The sequence below is a fragment of the Apteryx rowi genome, unplaced genomic scaffold (assembly GCF_003343035.1).
Source record: "Apteryx rowi isolate R43461 unplaced genomic scaffold, aptRow1 scaffold_9, whole genome shotgun sequence".
Taxonomy (NCBI): Eukaryota; Metazoa; Chordata; class Aves; order Apterygiformes; family Apterygidae; genus Apteryx; species Apteryx rowi.
The window spans coordinates 1,489,011-1,506,830 of NW_020451204.1; the positions used below are offsets into that span (position 1 = coordinate 1,489,011).

The window sequence follows — 17,820 nt, forward strand, 5'->3', positions numbered from 1 at the left end:
GGAGATAAATCCATAAATTTCTCAACTTCAAAAGCCCACAGTCCAAACCCCTTTGTTTTAAAGCATGCCGACTGCCCTTATAGCATGCAGAAGCTCTCAGTGTCCTGAACCCGAATTCATGGTGCAAGCCRCACCGCTCCTGCTTCATCCTGCACCCTGCTTGCTGCTGCAGACTTCGCCCCACTACAGTGTTTTTTTCTTTAAATCCTGTAGTCTACCCTGGTCCCTATCCCATATTTTGCACCACGGGGAAAAGAAGGTAACACTAACCTTTAAGACTATTTGCTTACAAACATAGTCAGCAAGCACAAAGGTGCTGCTCCAGCAGCAACCGGATTTGAGACTGAGCAGGGATTAGTATTTACACTGACAAGTCTCATCACATGGTCTGTGCTACCAAAGGCTTTAGTCCATTTTCTGGGGCAGAGGGGTAAATTTTCTTTTTTTTTTTTTTTGCCAGCCTACTGTTAGCTTCCTCCTGCCCAATAAAACACCGAATTAGATTGTCAATTTTAACAGGAAAACAATAATGAATAATGTTTCATTTCTGCAAATTTTCCTTTCCTGATGCCTCCAGCTAGGTTGGCTGGATGACCACCTGCCTATTTTAGCTATCCATAAAGCCAGCGCTGTTAAGTATGATCACTGCTACGCTACGGATAGCAAACAGTCTTTACTACGAATTTCTTGAACAGAGGATTTGTTTCTAAGAAGAACATTGCAGTAAGAATATTTGGCCTTTACGTTTCTGTGGATTTTTTTTTATTTAACAACAATGAAAAAACTGATCGTGAGCGTGTAAATATTCTGTTTAGAAAATTAATGTTAATTTAGCACCTGCAACAGGCTAGGCAGTTTTTGTGGGGAGATGAGAGCCAGTTTGCAGGAGAGGAGCATTTAGACCCCGCCGCTTTTGACTGCTGCCGTGGGTTCGCAGCATCTGAAAGTCCCTGTAGAGCCCCACTTCCTCCGTCCCCCAATATCAGAGCAGACACACATGCAACATTTGCTGTTAAAGGAGAAGAGTATAACGCAATGCACAGGTGCAATTTGGAAATTCAGGAGGAATCCTTCATTATCTCTGGATCGTGTTTCTTTAAGCATGCAATTCACTTGTCTTCGCTGAGGATCCTACTCAGCATTGCTTATTCAAATGAAAATACTCATTAAAGACAGTGGGAACCACCACCAAAAAAAAGAAAAGAAAAAAAGCAAGCAAATCAACTTGAAATATTTTTCACCTGATCAGGAAAACGAACACTTAAGCGTAATTGAACCGTGCGCTGAATCACTGAGGGGAGAAAGCAAAGCTCCAATTTTAACAGCATTCCCCGGTCAACTTTCTGCCACCTGTTTCTGTATTGCTCTGCACTGCATCATACGCCTGGTTAAACCTCCCAGCTCCTCGCTTCAAAACAGATTTGAAGCTATGATAATACGGCTTGCGGTATCATCCACGCACACAGAACACAGCTGGGCTTAAAGCTGCTTTGGTGAAAGCTTAGTACCTTTACAACCGTGGCCAACCTAGGAGACCCACTTGTGTTGTTTTAACTGAGGAAAAAGGTTACAACGTCAGGAATCGTGCTGCAGGAAGAAGCCTCTTAACTATACACTGTAGCCTTGGGCAAAATTTGAAATTCAAGGGGTACAGGAGGATCCACCCCTTCCAAAGGCATTGGACCAAGCTTTCAATATCTTACAATTTGGCTAAGTTGACAAGTAAGTTGGAATAATAATTCTTACTGTCCATCTTTGAAATCTGCAGATAAGAGTATTCGGTACTATGTATCAAGATTACAAAAACTATATTTTTGTGTTCCCCCCTCCCATTTACACTGTACCAACAACCTAAACCACACATCAGAACATGACAAGCCTCTGTGAGATAAAGAAGAATCAAAGCACGGCCTTGGCCAACACAGACACCTAATCTGTGATCAACAAAAGAGTTCTGGAGTAAAATGAAGAAAGCAGTTGGTAGAAGCAGCAAAAATCATTTCAGTGGAGCACTGTGGATGCCTAGAAAGACCAGTCTCCTCTGTGCAGGAAACAGCTGCAACGTTCCTAGAAGACTTCAGTATTTAAAAAGAAAAGAAAAACACCATTAGAATATAGTGACTTTTCAAAAGGTGTCTGCTGTTGATGACCATGGTCACAACCAGTTACAGGATTTGCTTTACTATTCCAGTTTAAACCATTATGATCATTACTAGGCACTTGTACTGCGCTAGCATGGAAAGGCCAACCACACGGCAGCCCCGCCGAGACCCGGATCAGGCACACCAAGCGATAGCACAAGTTCTTCGTGGTAGGAAATCTCATAGACAAAAAACAACAGGTGAACAAGATACCAGAGATCAGGGCGCGAAGGAAGAGAAAAAAAATAACCAAGATGAGAGCATCTGTCCACATCTCAGCAGTCCAGCAGAAGCAATCGAAACCAGCCAGTTAGACACCGTCAAGTCGCAAATTATCACAGGATTTACCGCAGCGTGCTCGAGCTGGAAGTTGTTGGAGGATAAAGGAACGGCTTCACAGATGCACGGAAGACGCACACAAGTGCTGCGAGAAGAACTGCTTCATGATTAAGTCTGCTAACTTGTTAGTACCTTTTTTCCTCCCCACCAAAGGATAACTAGCTCTAGTGGGAAACAGAACATTACATGGATGTTCAGATTATGATGGTTTCAAGRATCAGGCCTTGTACTGACAACGCAGAGCAACACCTAATGTCAAATATACATTTTAATGGTATTTACCAGAGACAACTTACTCAGTACTTAAGGCAGTGAGCTAATCGGAATAAAATGCAACTTAAGAGAGGAAACACATTAAAATATGGTCTTCTCTGAAATTCCCCCCCCCCAATCCTTTTTTTTTGTGGACATTAAGAAAAAAAAATAAGGAGAAAAAGACTGTCTAGAGCAGTTAGGCATATTTCCTTCCAGCCCACTGCTGTGCCATGGCCTATACACCTGCAGGCGATACCCCACAAGTAGCTGCACTTCAACATGGCACAAAGAATCAATTTTGTAAAGCACCCTGGGACAAGAACAGCTGTATCGCAGCCCACTGTCTATACTGCTCTATAAATTTCCAGAGCTTCATTAAACTAAATGGACTTATTTGAATTTTATAATTGAAAACTGTTGTCTTAAGTTTCAGTCCCAAATGGGGTGATCTACAGCTTCCAGCACTATTTAACCTCAAAACACAGTCTGATAATACGTGTTTTGAAATCTCTGCAGAGTCTCATTGAAACCATCGTAAAAAGTTGCTTCCTTATGAAATAAAAACCAGCCTGATACGCTCTAGGAAGAAGAAAAGATCCAAAAGGTATTTAACATTTTAACTCAGTAGCAACACGCTAAATGTTTTATTATTATTTTCACAGGTTAGTTGATTGCTCCTATGAAATTCTTGATTTGAGGAAATGAATCAAAATGTTCAGGAGATAAACCACACAATTCAGGGAGACAATGAGAGGCTGGAAAGAAGGTAGCCAAAAAATGCGCCGTACAAGTCAACGGACATGGAAAATGAGGTATCACTATCACAAAACTGTGAACCGACTATAAAATTATAAAGGATTTTCCCCTTAAAAAAAAAAAAAAAAAAAAAAGAGTGAAATCCCGAGGCCAGTACTCTCCATCCTCATCAAGGGGAATACAGGGTACCCAGCCTCCGGACAAGCAGGTCTCAGGCTCGCAAATGAAAAAACAACTCGGTCCTTCACTACAAGAAACAACAGAACTGACTCTCTTCAAACTGCTGTTAAAGCTACAAAACAAACAACGCATTATAAAACATCTTCCTCCTCTGATTACATTCTATTAATCTTTCATGCTGCTTACACAGTTGCTTAGAACATTTTCAACAGAAATTGATGATCTTTTTATTATGGAGGATTTGCAGATTTACACATGATAGCTTTAGTGAAAAGGCAGAGCAGCCTTCAGCTGTTTAAATAAATATCATCAGAACTTTCTTTGTTTTGACAAATTAACCAGCCTTTAATCAAATTTGCCCATGTCAGTACAAAGGATGCAGGTACGGTTAGTGATCCATTGACTTCTGAAACAAAGACTCGTTGAAGACGGCACCTTCAACAGAAGAAGACACGCTTCTTCAGGTGTCTTCAACAGCAGTACACTAAGATGAGAGAACCACCCCACACACGGACAAAACCCTAACACCACCAGCTGCACTCCATTTTCCATCTTGGGAAAGTTATGCCAGACAGCGGACAGACGCATGAAATGCCAGTTACGCTGCCAGCCTCTTGCAGAACAACCCTGACGTACAGGGGGACACAGGTACCGATTCAGTACCTTTTTTAAAATTAACCTTAGATGCAAAAAGCCAGCACAGCTATTACATGAATTACCACACTCCCAAGAGAAAGTTTTAAGTCCTAAATATCAATATTTTCAGATGTGCTAGAGTACAGGCTGTACAATGCTGCTTAGACCTATCACCTGGAACATGAAAAGATGAACAACCTTCAGGAGCCACTGCGCCACCCTGTGCTACCAGCTCATCCTTCAGTTCACACACTGTTAGCAGCTCTCCATGAATTAAGAGATGGCTTTGGAAATTTTATTATTAACTTGAAGGTTTCGGCATTGCACTGGAATAACACGCTGTTGGAGGCTCTTTGAAAGAGTGGAAACCACGGAACTTGTAGCCATTTATTAACAAAACTGACTATTTCTGCTTCCTTGTTTTACAAGGGTAGGCTAAACCCTGTCTCTGCACATTGCATTCTACAAAGCTAAAATAAAAGCTGAAAAATAAAGTACCTACAGCTTTAACAAGACATGGTCTCATTCCAAGCCTTCACATATTGTTGCTATTAAACAATAAACAAGTGCCTGTTTCTGTGCTACAACACAACACTTACCAAATATGCATACATTCTACACAAGTGCCCCAAGATCATTTCAGGAAAAAATAATAATTTAAAACCATAGCACTCCATATAGAATTTGTTCTCAGTGAATTTCTGAGCTACTTGTCTTGCAGAAGAACTGTTACTTTCAAAACACTGCAAAGCACCATTAGCAATAAAAGTGGCTTTAAGAGACCATTACAGTACATACAGATCAGAATAACTTGGCTTTATTTCTTGCAGCAGCTATTTCCCAAACGTAACAGCGAGGGCAACAGCTATATATCTGTCTTTCTCGTTATATATTACAAACTGGGACATCAGTTCTATTGCTTTAGACAGAAAGAGAAGATCAAATGCTAGGTCATTAGTAAGAAACCATTTAACAAAGTTCACTGTAAATGTAATAAAAATAATGGTCAAAAACCATTACAAAGAAAAAGAAGAATTCCGCATGTGAAAAAATAAAATATGTTCAGGTTTTTGCCTGTAATTTGAACTTCTACAGACATAAAAGTAGGTAATGCACTATATATCTTGCCTCACTTTTAGCTCTCCTTGACATCTGTCTTGTGTGTTTGCCTCTGTGAAAGCTTAGCACAAAGATTTCAGTAAGGTCTTATAGAGTCACTGCTAAAGTTTGTTTTCTCCCAATTAAAGCAGCTATTAAAGGCCAGTTTTAAAAAAATAGCAACCTTTAATTGGAAAGAAAAACACCTAATGAAAAATAAAAGGCAGACACATTCACCAATTAAAAATGTGACAAGATCTCTCCAAAAAATAGCATTTGCTAAATGCCAGGTTGCTTGTTTCAGAGTACAAAAGCCGCTTCAACAAGCTACCAACAAAACAAAAGGTTGAGAAAAATCAATATACATACACRTGCTTGTCCTCTGAAAGATAAAAATATTCCCCGAGTTGTCCTCCAGCGGATGACCAGAATTTTCTTCAGGGTCTGCACTACTTTTAAAGAGATGGTATCAAAGCCCACGTGACCCGCATTAGACTTCTATAGCAAAAGCTCCTGGTCTCTGGTGACAGTATCTTCACCTGACAAAGCATCTTGTATTTAAGGAACTTCAAGGAACCTTCTCATACATGAAGAAATTAGTACATATTTTGAAAGCAGGTATACAGAGGCATCAATGCAAGCACTGTGCTTTAGACTATCCAGCGGACACACGCAGGACAAGACCTGAAGAGCCCGGACACCCAGTATCCTRCTCTAGAAGTCATAGCCCCAGGGGCCATGTGTTACTGTAGCAAATAACGGTCTTTTCTTCCCAGTCACATGAGGACAAGGGCAAACTGGAGATAACCTTATATCCCCTAAAGTCATAGGAAGAGGAAAAAAATCCCCCAAACCACAGAGGTGGGGATTTCATTAGCATACTTTGCAAACACTCATTAAGCTTCCCAAACACTCTTTACTTCTAAAAGACTCATTGCTATGAACGTACTGGCACTGCAAAACCTTTGTTTCTCCTTTAGGGTTTCTTCTTTAGATTTGTAAGAACACCAAGTAACTCAGCAGCAGCACTGCTGAGAGGACGACTAGGCGACCTTGTGACTCGGCTCGCTGCGGAGCTCCTGGGCCTTTTTGAGTGGACCAGGTCTCCCCAGGGGTAGARCTGTGCCCAGGTCCCTCCAGACAGTGCTCCTACAGGCGGTCCAGACAAGGCACCAGGTACAGCTCCGTCCACCTTAGACCGTTTCCCAACGCCGAGGGCTTGCAATGTAATCTCAGCCTAAACACTGTAAAACAGCCTACCAGCGGGCTGCCGGGCAGGTTTGATCTTACCGTAAGCACTTTGAACTGCAGCTCATCGTTATGCGAAGGATACAGTTAGGTTTTGGGGCCAATGAGATACCACATGGGTCCTGGAGGAGACCCAAGCTGGGTGGTTCGCTGGGTGGATACAGCCAGTCTGTTTGAGAGGGGGCTAGTCCCGAGGAGCACGGACACTAGACGACCTTAGCAGAAGCAGACTTTAGGAGCAGATGACCTTGGCAGCGTTATCAACACCCAGGAGATCCTGGTTCAGCTCAAACAACATGATTTCGATTTTTCATTTTTGTACCCTAACTACTGAGCAGCACGTATCCTCATGCTTAGGAAACGACTTGCTCCAAATTAGTCAATACTTGAGGCTGCCTCTAATCCGTATTCTTGGCAACAACCAGAAAACGAAGGTGATTTCCATCAGTACACAAATCCTTTTACAGGAAACAATTTCCAAAGAACAAATATATTCCCGACACAACAGGATGAACTGGCGCTTCATAGGGACAGTAAAGAGACCGAAAGCGACACCACCTTTCCTGTTGGGTCTTCCTTCATTTCAGAGCTCTCTGCGCTCCCAAGCTGCTGCAAAGTTTCAAATACYGCAGAGACTGGGGACAACACAGGATTTTCAAGCTGCACAGAGACAAAGTTTAGGAGTGTTACGGTGGGTTCAGTGACCTCAGAAGCTTTCTAAGACTCCTTTCTGAAACTGCACGGCCAGTTGGTGCGACAGAGCAACGTCTGACATTGCATGTATGTCAGTGCGGTAGTGTGTGTGTGTGTCACCACAATCAGCTTTCCTGTAGCAACAGCATCCCTGTTTCAGACCAGAGCCTCAACTTGTACAAAATATCATTTCTCCCTTGATTTCAGTGCTGCTATAAGTAAAGATTGACAAGGATCCAGCCCCAAATACTCTCACTGAAACTCAGACACTCTTTGCTCCTTGGAAATCCTAGAGAAGTTAGAAGGGCCACAATTCCCTAAATCTAATATCAGAAGAAAGAAAATTATTCAGTCTCATGGAAAAGAGAACTACTTAGCTTGAGAAAATATCAAAATTAATCCATTTTTATTAATAAAACCATTTATAAAAGGTGTTCTATCTTCATATTCCAAAGCATTTTACAGACAAATATGCTGCAYGGATATTGTTGACCTAAACAATGTTTCTTTTTGAAAAACATCCTGTCTTTGCTGTAATTGAGTAAAATATTGTAATACTTGAAGGAGTCCCTCTGTTTTTGTTTGTTTACAGCAGCAAAATGCAGTCAGAGTCGTACTAGTTCTCAAACATAGTTTCCTTTCATGGGTCTTTCACACAGCAACAAAAGACAAATAGTCTTTTAAATAAACAGGAAAATGCAAGTATAAAACCACAAGAATTGGCAGGAGAATCAATACACAAACGTTTTGGAAAGAAAGCTATCAAAAAAAGAAAAAAAGAGAAAAAATCTTGCTACATTTCAAACTGATAGCATACTGTTAAGACTTATAATACCTTTCTACAATTAAGGCTTGAGTAAAGTTATAAGAAAGATAAATTTCACCCACACAGATCTAAGTTTAGGGTTTCTTCCACTATAGCTTGCAATGATATTTTACGAGCACACAAAATAGCAAAGAAATTAACCTGTTGCTTAGTCCTCACCTAAGCTACTAATACAGAAACAAGGTACAGGAGAAAGTGATTTAACTTCCTTTCCATACTGCGTGCTTTTTGTACTTGACTAACCCTAAGAAATACGTTAACACAACACTTCTTCCTTCCTTTGCAATCAGTTCTACTTCCAGATTTCCATGGTCTAGCTCAACACTACACTTCAAACACCGCAAAGAATCTTTAGATCCAAACCAAGTTCTAATTACATTTTGCGTTTTTAGTTATCAAGCTGTTCTATTGAATAATTTTAATTTTGTAAAGTTGATAAGCTCAACGTTACATCAAAATGTTGGACTTAAATTACCGAAGGTATCARCGCCTGTAAGTCAACGATAATTAGACAAACAGTATTTTATTTGGAGAACACAGTAACATTAATTCACTCTCATTTTATATTATAAATGTAATTACAAGTTTAGATTTGTTAAAATAGAGATGTAGATTCACAAAAAGGCCCCCATAATACTACTTCAGTTTCTCTTGAAAATTATAGAAAACATGCAAAAAAAGAAAATTAAAACAATCCCTGCAACATCGAAATCACAAATCTGAGAGCTTGTTTGAGAAACAAAAAAGAAATTACTAAAAGCAGAAAGTAAAACTGGCACCTACTTTCATTATCCTTACTTACTGACATCAGAAAGCTGACCTCACTGATACCGAAGGCATCGTCAGTACCACCGCTAAAGAATTACGGCAGGTTATGAAAAATGCGTCAGCGATCTTTTCAGTTTTTCCAAAAACTTAGTTTCAGCATAGTTCTTTCTTCTTTTTTCCCATGAATTCTTGCAGTCACCCTTTAAACTACAGGGACACTACAGGAAAGTTCCATGCGGCAACAGTGCACGTACATCACTCATTCTTTCACGGTCAATAACTTAGTACAGGTTTTGTAAATTAATGTCATCTAGCTACAACTCGTCATGCTTGCCTCTCCAAGTTATTCCGACTTGAGGTTGATAAAGTAACACTATGCACAACACATTTTAAACCCACACAGTATATACTTGCCCAAATATAAGGTGCAACCGTCCAGGAAAAAGAAAAGATCCAGGTTATAAGACTGAACTTTTTCAGTTTTTCACCAGTATTTATGTATTTATTATGCAAGCAATCCATGTGAATTCATGAACAGTTACACCCCTGAGTACAGGTAGGCCCAGGTATAGAATCTGGAAGAACATGGTCCATTTTAGCAGTCACACATTTGGGTATTTTCAATTAACTTCTCATCTCTCTCTTTCAAGATTTGTTACATAAAATATAAAAAATTAGCAAAGTACACTACTACTACTGTAATGCCTCGTGTCTATATGATGTCATACCAACTACGTACAGATTTCTTCACCTGCAAAATAGTTAGCCTTACATATATACGTAACTCCAACCTAAACAAGTTTGGTTTTATTACCTTTTTTCTTATAAAACTAATGAGCTATACGTACTTGAAATGGAAAAGACAGAAGCCGCAACCTGTGTTAAAGCATCACCTTGCTGCCTTTTCCTCAGTGTGATTCTTTGTTACCTACTGTGACAGACTTTAGAGATCAAAGTCACGAGTGTGGAAAGACTAAACATGACAAGTCAGCCTGTGAAACAGCAGCTTTTCGCAGAGTGACTATCTATTTCAAGCTTGGCAAGATCTGAGAGACCACAGTTTTCAAAAGAAAGAACAGGATTTTACCCTAAACATTTATCAATCATAAAGGATTTTAAAATCTGTTCGTTAACATGTGCTAGATCCAGAATTATTTTATAATTTCTCTGGAGGAGCACAATGACTATTCTCAACAGGGGGGAAAGTGCCTATTGATCCTAGGAAAGACGTTGAAGCAGCAACAGAAGTTTGTAAGGTAGCTGGTAATGCACAACACCATAGTAATGTGGGCGTGGGCAGCAAATAAGCAGAGGGAGCCCAAGGCCAGCATTTAAAAGCATTAGTGTGGGAAAGTGGCTGCCCGCTCATTGGTTATGAGCAGCCTAGAAGAGACTTAAAAGCATTTTAGAAAGGCACAGAGGGAAATCAGCAAAGTGAGGTCAAGTGCTTGCTTGGCTCCAAAGTACATCACAGAATTACCCTCTAAGGGGAGTGTGGGAATAAGAGCAGACAAAAAGTCAACAGTCTAAACACGATGAGACACAGCTGTTTTCTTTTCCTCTTCATCCCCTGCAAGACCACAAAACACTTTTAGGCAGCGCTTTTCCCCGTGTCGCATCCTCAGACAGGGCAAAGCGTGCACGTAGGGCTTAGAGCCTTGTTTTACTCAGTGTAGCTGCGTGTGCGGACAGAGGCCAAGCAGAGACCCACACTGGGGTGCCTGGTGTCCCAGGACGGCATTACGGCTAGTGTCAACTGCAGGACTTACTCCTTCAAGCCCGAAACAAGCCCAGGGACGTCACCCGGCGGTTGCTCCCGCCAGGCGAGCCGGGGAACAGAGCGGGGTCAGCGGGCCGCGGCGAGGGAAGGGCCCAGGGAAGGCCCAGCCGCTGCGGCCGCCTGGCCCCGCGGCACCGGTCCCCCCCCCGGGCCCCCGGGGGGGAAGGGCCGGCTCCCCAGGCCGGAGGCGGGCGGGCGGGCCGAGAGGCTGCGGAGCGGGGCCGCCCCTACCTGATCACAGAGATGAGCAGCCCCGAGGGGTCCTTGCTCTTGCTCATGGAGCTCCGGTAGCGCCCCGCCGCCTCGCCCGCCGCCATCTTGCGCCCCCCCCCAACCACCGGAGCGGCCAACCCTGCTGGGAGCCGCGCAGCCAATCAGAAGAAAGAGCCCAGCGGCGGCGGCGTTGTGACCCAATAGATGGGGGCAGGGGGGCGGGGCGGGCGGCAGCAAGCTGCTATGCGGCGCGCGGGGTCGCCGCGGGGCCTTCTGGGAGTTGTAGTCTTCAGGCGGCGGCAGCGGCCTGTGAGGCGGCGCGRCGAGGCCAAGCGTGGGCGCCATTGAGTGACCTTATTTTCCCCTTATTTATCACCCGGCTAGTTATTTTTACCGCCATACACTCATACTTCYGTGTGATACCAACAGCGCTCGCCTCTCTAGAGCTTGCTACTACTTACGCCCTTCCCGTTAGCACCTGGAATTAAAACGAAACAAAAAAATGGAGCCAAAATAACCGCACGCTGCTTTCTCAAGCCTGGGGCTTGGGGCTGCGTGACGGTGCAACCCGGCAGCGTTGCAGGGCTCCCCGAGAGCTTTAGCCGATGTCTCGTAGACAGCACAACATAACGTGGCAGAATTCGAAGATTTTTAGAAAAAAAAGTTTTAGGAGAATGTGGAAAAAATTCCCCTTGTATATCCCCGCTTCARTGGGAAGATGCCCGTCCTCCTCCTTTTAACAGCTATTTTGGTAGAAATGGCTTTGAATACTTGCCCCCCCCCCCAAATTTTTTAAAAAACTATGAGTTTCTAATGGCAAAAATTACATATTGTTTATTTTATAGGGGAGGGATGTTCAGCTTTTACACACACACACACACGCAAATCAAACCGCCAAACCAAGGCTACGCCAATCTTCACACAAACTTCTGGGGAAGAAGCCATTCTTCGTGCTTTTGCTTGTCAAACTTTATTAATTTACTGTGAGGGTGACTGAGCACAGGAGCAGGTTGCCCAGAGATGTTGCTGAGTCTCCTTCCTTGGAGATACTCAACACTCGCCTGGACGCCATCCTGGGCAACGTGCTCTAGGTGACCCTGCTTGAGCAGGGTGGCTGGACCAGATGATCTCCGGAGGTCCCTGCCAACCTCARCCGTTCTGTGATTCTGTGAAAAGGCTGCATCGACACAAAAAAATGACAAAACTCAGGACAGGCTCATTTCTGTTGCTGACTGAGCCTACGTCTCTGCTCAATAACCATCTCCCCACCATAGCAGCAACATGCAGCTGCTGCTTACTGAGACTGTCAGCCTCCGCGATAGACTCTTCAAACTCGGATTTAACTCCTTTCCTTTTTCACTGTAGCCCATTGCAGCTGTATTATCACCTACTGCTAATTTGACACTCTTTGACCCGGSCACGTGAAAYGGCACGAACGATGGGYGCKCCTYGCTTTKCACCCAGCRTAGCAGAGGTGCCAGACAAGGAGAAAAATCAACCGTTCAGACGTTGTCCCAAACAGCAGCGCCAGCCAAGTCTGCTGTCCTCCRCATTTACCCCTTGGCCCCTGTGTGGATTCTCCAGTGTCTAACAAGGCTTGAGTTCATACGGTTCCTTCTCTCCCGGTTCGKTCATTAACCAAGTTTCTCATCAACCCAGCAACTTAATTTCATGAAACTTGCAGAGACGTATCTTTGATGATATATTCCCCCTTTCAAGGATGGTCGAAATTGTTTAACGGATCAGTAAATGATCAAAAAGACTGACCGAGATCCACACAGAGTGTGATTGGAGTATAGGGACAGGCTTCCTCCTCTGRCACCACCGAGCAAGAGCTTGGCAGGGCCAGCGTCAGCCCAAGTGCCTGCAGAAGTAGCGTGGATATGAGATGGGCTCAGCTAAGCATGTCTTAGGCCTTCTCCAAACTTAATGTGGCAGTTACAGTTGTATGCAGAATTTAAAATGAACAAAAATTTATTAGCCACTTATAATAACATATAGTATACTATAAGAGTACTATGTAAGTATAGTATTGGCTGGCTAATACTAGCTCAATACTAACTGCACTAAAGCCTTGAAAAGCTTCTGATAGCAATTATGTCTACAAGGGGTTACTAAAACTTGACTTAGTTTAATTTCTTTAAGTTACAGTGTTTTTAAAGATTGATTTCCCCTCGTTGCCCCAGAAAAGCTGTGGCAGGAGGCGAGCTGAAATGTTGCAGGTGATCTTTTACTTTCTTCTTATTCACGCCGAYGGAAAGTTGGTTCTGAAAGTAAACTAGACCTACTCGGAGTAGCATTTTCACCCCCTTTGCAGAGGTGGATGTGACAAATCAGACCATCAGTTCGCTAACTGGCTGGGAAGCGTAAGATCTTCTAAATCTGATATTTACTGAAAGTCAATGTACTCGCCTGTAGTCAAGTTTGTCTTGTCATATTATCCGAGTTCTCCACATCTTGCTACAGGATCATCCTTCTTTTGCCACTGTGTCTGGGGGTTAGGTTGTTTTTCACTAGCTTGCTGGGCGACACCAAGCAAGTTATGTTACAACTGTTGCCTCACTTTCCCATTTGTAAATGAGGGATAATGATAYCTCCCCTGTAAAGTGCTTTGAGAGCTTGTGCTGAAAGCACCCTGCAAGACCTAGGTTTATCATCACAAAGGCAGGAATTCCTCTCCAGGTGCAGTATAAGATATTCAGACACTAATAGCTGCTAGGTGTTTTCTAAACCAAGTTCACTCAGTCATGTCACAGACACTACTACTTGCTGCTATTTTGGAGTTGTTTCTTCAGCCCAAAGCTGCACTTGAACGATTTTAATTGCAGGAAAATTGCTGAAATCTTCAGGGAATTTAAGAGTATATTTAAACCCATTTCTACATTTGAAATATAAGGCAATTGGAAGCATAGTACTCCTAGGGCTTATTTACAAGGAGAAGAATTCCACAGTAGCTACTGTGGAAGAATCTGTATATATTATCAGTGTCTATATCTATTATCATTAGCAGAGTGGCAGAAGAAGTTCAAGCATGGACTCTTTTATTCTGAAATAAAAGACACTTTATTTCTGAATAAGTGGTGTGTTTTCAGAGCAGAATAATTATTCCAGAGTAAAGTGATTTTTACCTCAAGGTAGGGTGTCCACATGAAGTGTGTTCCTGTATAGCTGTTCTGCTCCATTTCCTCTGTGCAGATAGGCTCTCACCTCTACAATTTGCTATTCAGCTACTCCAAAATAGCTCATCTTCGTCGACTTTCTGGGCAGGTTTGCTAATGCCTTTGCTTGAGAATGGTGATTTGAATGGCAGGAGTTTTATGCACTGGCTGGAGGGAGTTTTTTTCAAAGTGCCGACTTGCCAATATTGTTTTTTTGTTAATTGGCAATTCATATTGACTGTTCTGTATGGGCACATTCAGGAGATTGCAGTGGGAATGGAATCAATGTGTCCTACCTTTTCATTCCTGACAGCTACAATAATCACCTCATTTAGGAGGAACTTCAACAGGACAAACAACAGCAAATCTCCCCCAGAACTGTAACCTTCCTGACTTTCAGTCCCTGGGTCTAATTGCTAAACCACTGCCTTGTTCCACTTACAAGCTATTTCCCTTCACTCCCAAACTAAGCAGAACTATAGGTGTGAATTTATGTTTTCTTTAAGTGAAAGATGAAAAATCAAAGTAGTGGCAGGCTGATGCAGCACATGAACACCAAAGTCTTTCTTCATTAATAATATATAATACAATGAAGACAAAAGGTTACAAGAAACAGCRTTTTCTGTATATGCAATTTGCCAGAAATGATCTCAACCTGAAATCCAATGGGTTGCAAGGAGGGGACAGAAATGCATGTTTTCTTTCCTATTTGTATAACATTTTAGTACTATGGGGTATATCTAGTACAATGGCTGGCTCCRTTACTACTCAAATCAAATGAAGCCCAAAGTGACCACAAAATTTCCTTCATAATGAATTAATCGGTGTCTCAAAGTGTCTGTAAATATCAGAGGAGTTCAGCAGAGGATTCCCCTGAACCAGAAAACCACTGGGAACCCCAGATGGCTTCACTCCCTCCTCCCCATCCTCCCGTGATTAGGGAAAGAAGAGGAATGGGCTAGGCAAGGAGGAGAGCGTGGAGCAGCAGCACCCTGCCGTTTCTCAAACCCTGGGCCGCTTTCCTGGCGGTGCCCACCACAGTGACAGAAAGCCATGCCAGTAATAAACCTAAAAACACACAGACAGACCCGTTCTTTTGCCAATATGACTTATACCCCTTAGGAAGCTGTTATGAACTCTACTGGCCAGAGAGCTCTTTTCCCTGTCTGACTTGTGTGATATCAGGGGTTTGCTTTGCCCCTTCCCTGAGACAGTTTTATGTGCAATCTCTCCCCAGCATGGATCAGCCTGGAAGAAGCTCCAGAGCTTGGTATCACGGCGTGCTGCATCCAAGGCCCCATCGACAAGGGTGCGTGGCAGCTCACTGCAGCGCTGCCGGCCCGGGGCTGGCCAAAGTGGCTTCCTTTGGGGCTATGGTGACCCAGCTGATGGGAAGCAGACCTGAGCCAACTTCACCTCCATCCCAAGCTGGTGGAGACGAGCTGGCTCAGAGTCAACACACAACTGCATTAACTTATCCACAGCGCTAATCAGCTCGAACGCAGAACTGCATTGCCATGGGCTGATGGTGCCACAGACACGCGGAATAGAGCAAGAGGATCCAGCACAGCCTGGGAGTGAGCCAAGACATATTCCCTCCATATCCATGTGGGAAGCAATGGGAAGAAGGCACCAATATTTTACAAATCCCACTTACTTTTCATCTGTCACTGAGCATGACTGTGGTTTAGGTGCTCAGCAAAGCAAGAACTTCTTTTCTTAGAAGCAAAAGCCCTTCACCACGTTTTGCACTGACTGCAGAATTTATCTGCTGGTATTTTCTAACAGCTATTTGTTAATTCCGAAATCTAACAGTTTTACCAAAACTCAGCACCACTGTACACGTGCCTTTCATCCACAGGCTTAACATTTAAAAAAAAATCACATTTTACATTGTTATTTCATTTCAAACATTAGTAGAAATGTCACAGAAAAGGGTTCTGCTCTCACACCACTGTCTTACAGGTGTAATTGCCTTGTCCATAATGCGGTTATATTACTTATAATGAAATTACCTTTGGCTTGCGTCAGTGTAAATGGGAGCAGACTGAAGGCCAGAGTTTCCATTTAAGACTGTAGGAGCAATTTTACTGGTATAAAGCAAGTGTAATTCAGTTGGCATATATCAGTTGGTTTAATAAAATATATTACCTCTTCTTATAAAGCTTGTCACCCTGACATCAGCTGCATTATGCTGAAATTGGTCCATGGTCAAAGAATCAGGTCCCACACCCCCGTTTCTTGCAGTAAACTGAATTCTGTTTTTCTTACAAAGCTTTAGAGGCCCTTACAAATCTGCCCAAATAAGAACTGAATAGAAATGTGCAGAGACATCAGGATTTGGCACCATGTAAGTCATTCATCTGGATGACCTTGTTGTTCCTATTTACCATTGTGTAAGTCTGAGCTAAAGGTGTTTTTTGGGKTTTTTTTTGGATTCCCTGAGTGACAACAATCAGTATCTCTTCCCAGCACGTAGCTGCCATCCGTTCTTTCTGTTTCAGTTTGTGAATAAGAACTAAACAGCCCATGGGGCGGGAGAAGAAGAAGAAGCCAGGCTTAATGCTGGGAATCAAGGCAGAGATATGATTCAAATGCGTTCTTATTGTTTTTTGCCTCCTGACATTTCCCAAGTTGTACTGTGTACTGCTGCCGCAGAAAAAAACGGTAGTTAAGATTAAGCTAAGTGGAAAAGTACTGCTGCTTTTCCAATGTCAAAGCAACAGAACCTATGGTAATGCAATTCCTGAAGGAAATCACATCAGAAGGGTGAGGTATTTCTCTTCAGAAGCTGATAAAATACTGTGAAAAAAGATGAGCTATTCTCCTTCTGTAAGCTATTAAAAAAACAGATTATTGAATGTGGGGGGGGTCCCTTTACTTTACCAATCTAATTCTTTACTAAGGAAATTCTCTGTTTTTGCAATTGTGCAATATATAGAAATCCAGTGAGGCCAGACTGAATCAGACAGTTTATTCATGCAGTTGGTAGCCTGTTTCAGACCTGGTCAGAATGATATGTGTCAGAAAAAKGGACAGAAAACCCATAATTTATTCTATGGAATAATGTTTTATCATTAATTGTTTTATTAATTGACCTTATTCCCCGGGAAGCTGCTGTCCCCTCCTCTCTGAGCCACCTTCTYATCTAGCTACACCTTAATACAGTTGCAGAACAGAGTGAACCTTGAACCCCTCTAGCGTTCGCCTTCCAGGAGCTTGACCGCAATCCATGACCTTCTCAGCAAAGCACGTCTGTACRAGGTCTGCATGAGGATTTTACTCAAACTGAGAATTTTCTGGCATTAGCAATAAATGGAGGGGGAAAATCAGGTTTCTCACCACTATTGGATATTGTAGACACAGGCACCAAACCTTGGGCTTAGGAAGTCTAGATGTGACTTGCCAAAGCTCTCTTCCATCTCATGGCAAAGACAAACCTCCCATCTGATGTCCGGCATCCACCTGTCCTCAGATATCTTTGAGATYAAAACTACTCAGCCCGTCTCTCCTCATCTTGTTTTGCTGAACGGCTGCGGGCTGCATGAGGGCTGGCAGAAATTAAAATCTTTAAGCCTTTTCTTCATTTGGAACTAGGYCACTCTGTGTTAGGGAAGCTGAGGTCCATAAGAAACGTAAACAAGACTCTCCTTGTGACATTGTCACACCTAACTACCCCATTTGTTTCCAACACTTTTTTAGGGAATTCTTAGATCCTGCCCACAAACT

The 17,820-nt window shown here is 42.7% G+C and overlaps 1 protein-coding gene across 15 annotated transcripts in view; it reads right to left on the reverse strand.

Moving 5' to 3' along the window:
* EXOC4 (exocyst complex component 4) overlaps positions 1 to 11,057 on the reverse strand; it is a 391,280-nt gene extending 380,223 nt beyond the window's left edge. For all 15 annotated transcript variants that reach the window (XR_003257735.1, XR_003257736.1, XM_026091145.1 and 12 more), the window contains exon 1: positions 10,952 to 11,057. Coding sequence is in view for 13 of the 15 variants with exons in the window: in XM_026091145.1 (XP_025946930.1) it covers positions 10,952 to 11,037 (86 nt within the window). In the remaining 2 variants the exon portion in view is untranslated. The remainder of the gene's footprint in view (positions 1 to 10,951) is intronic.
* Positions 11,058 to 17,820: the final 6,763 nt, after the last annotated feature.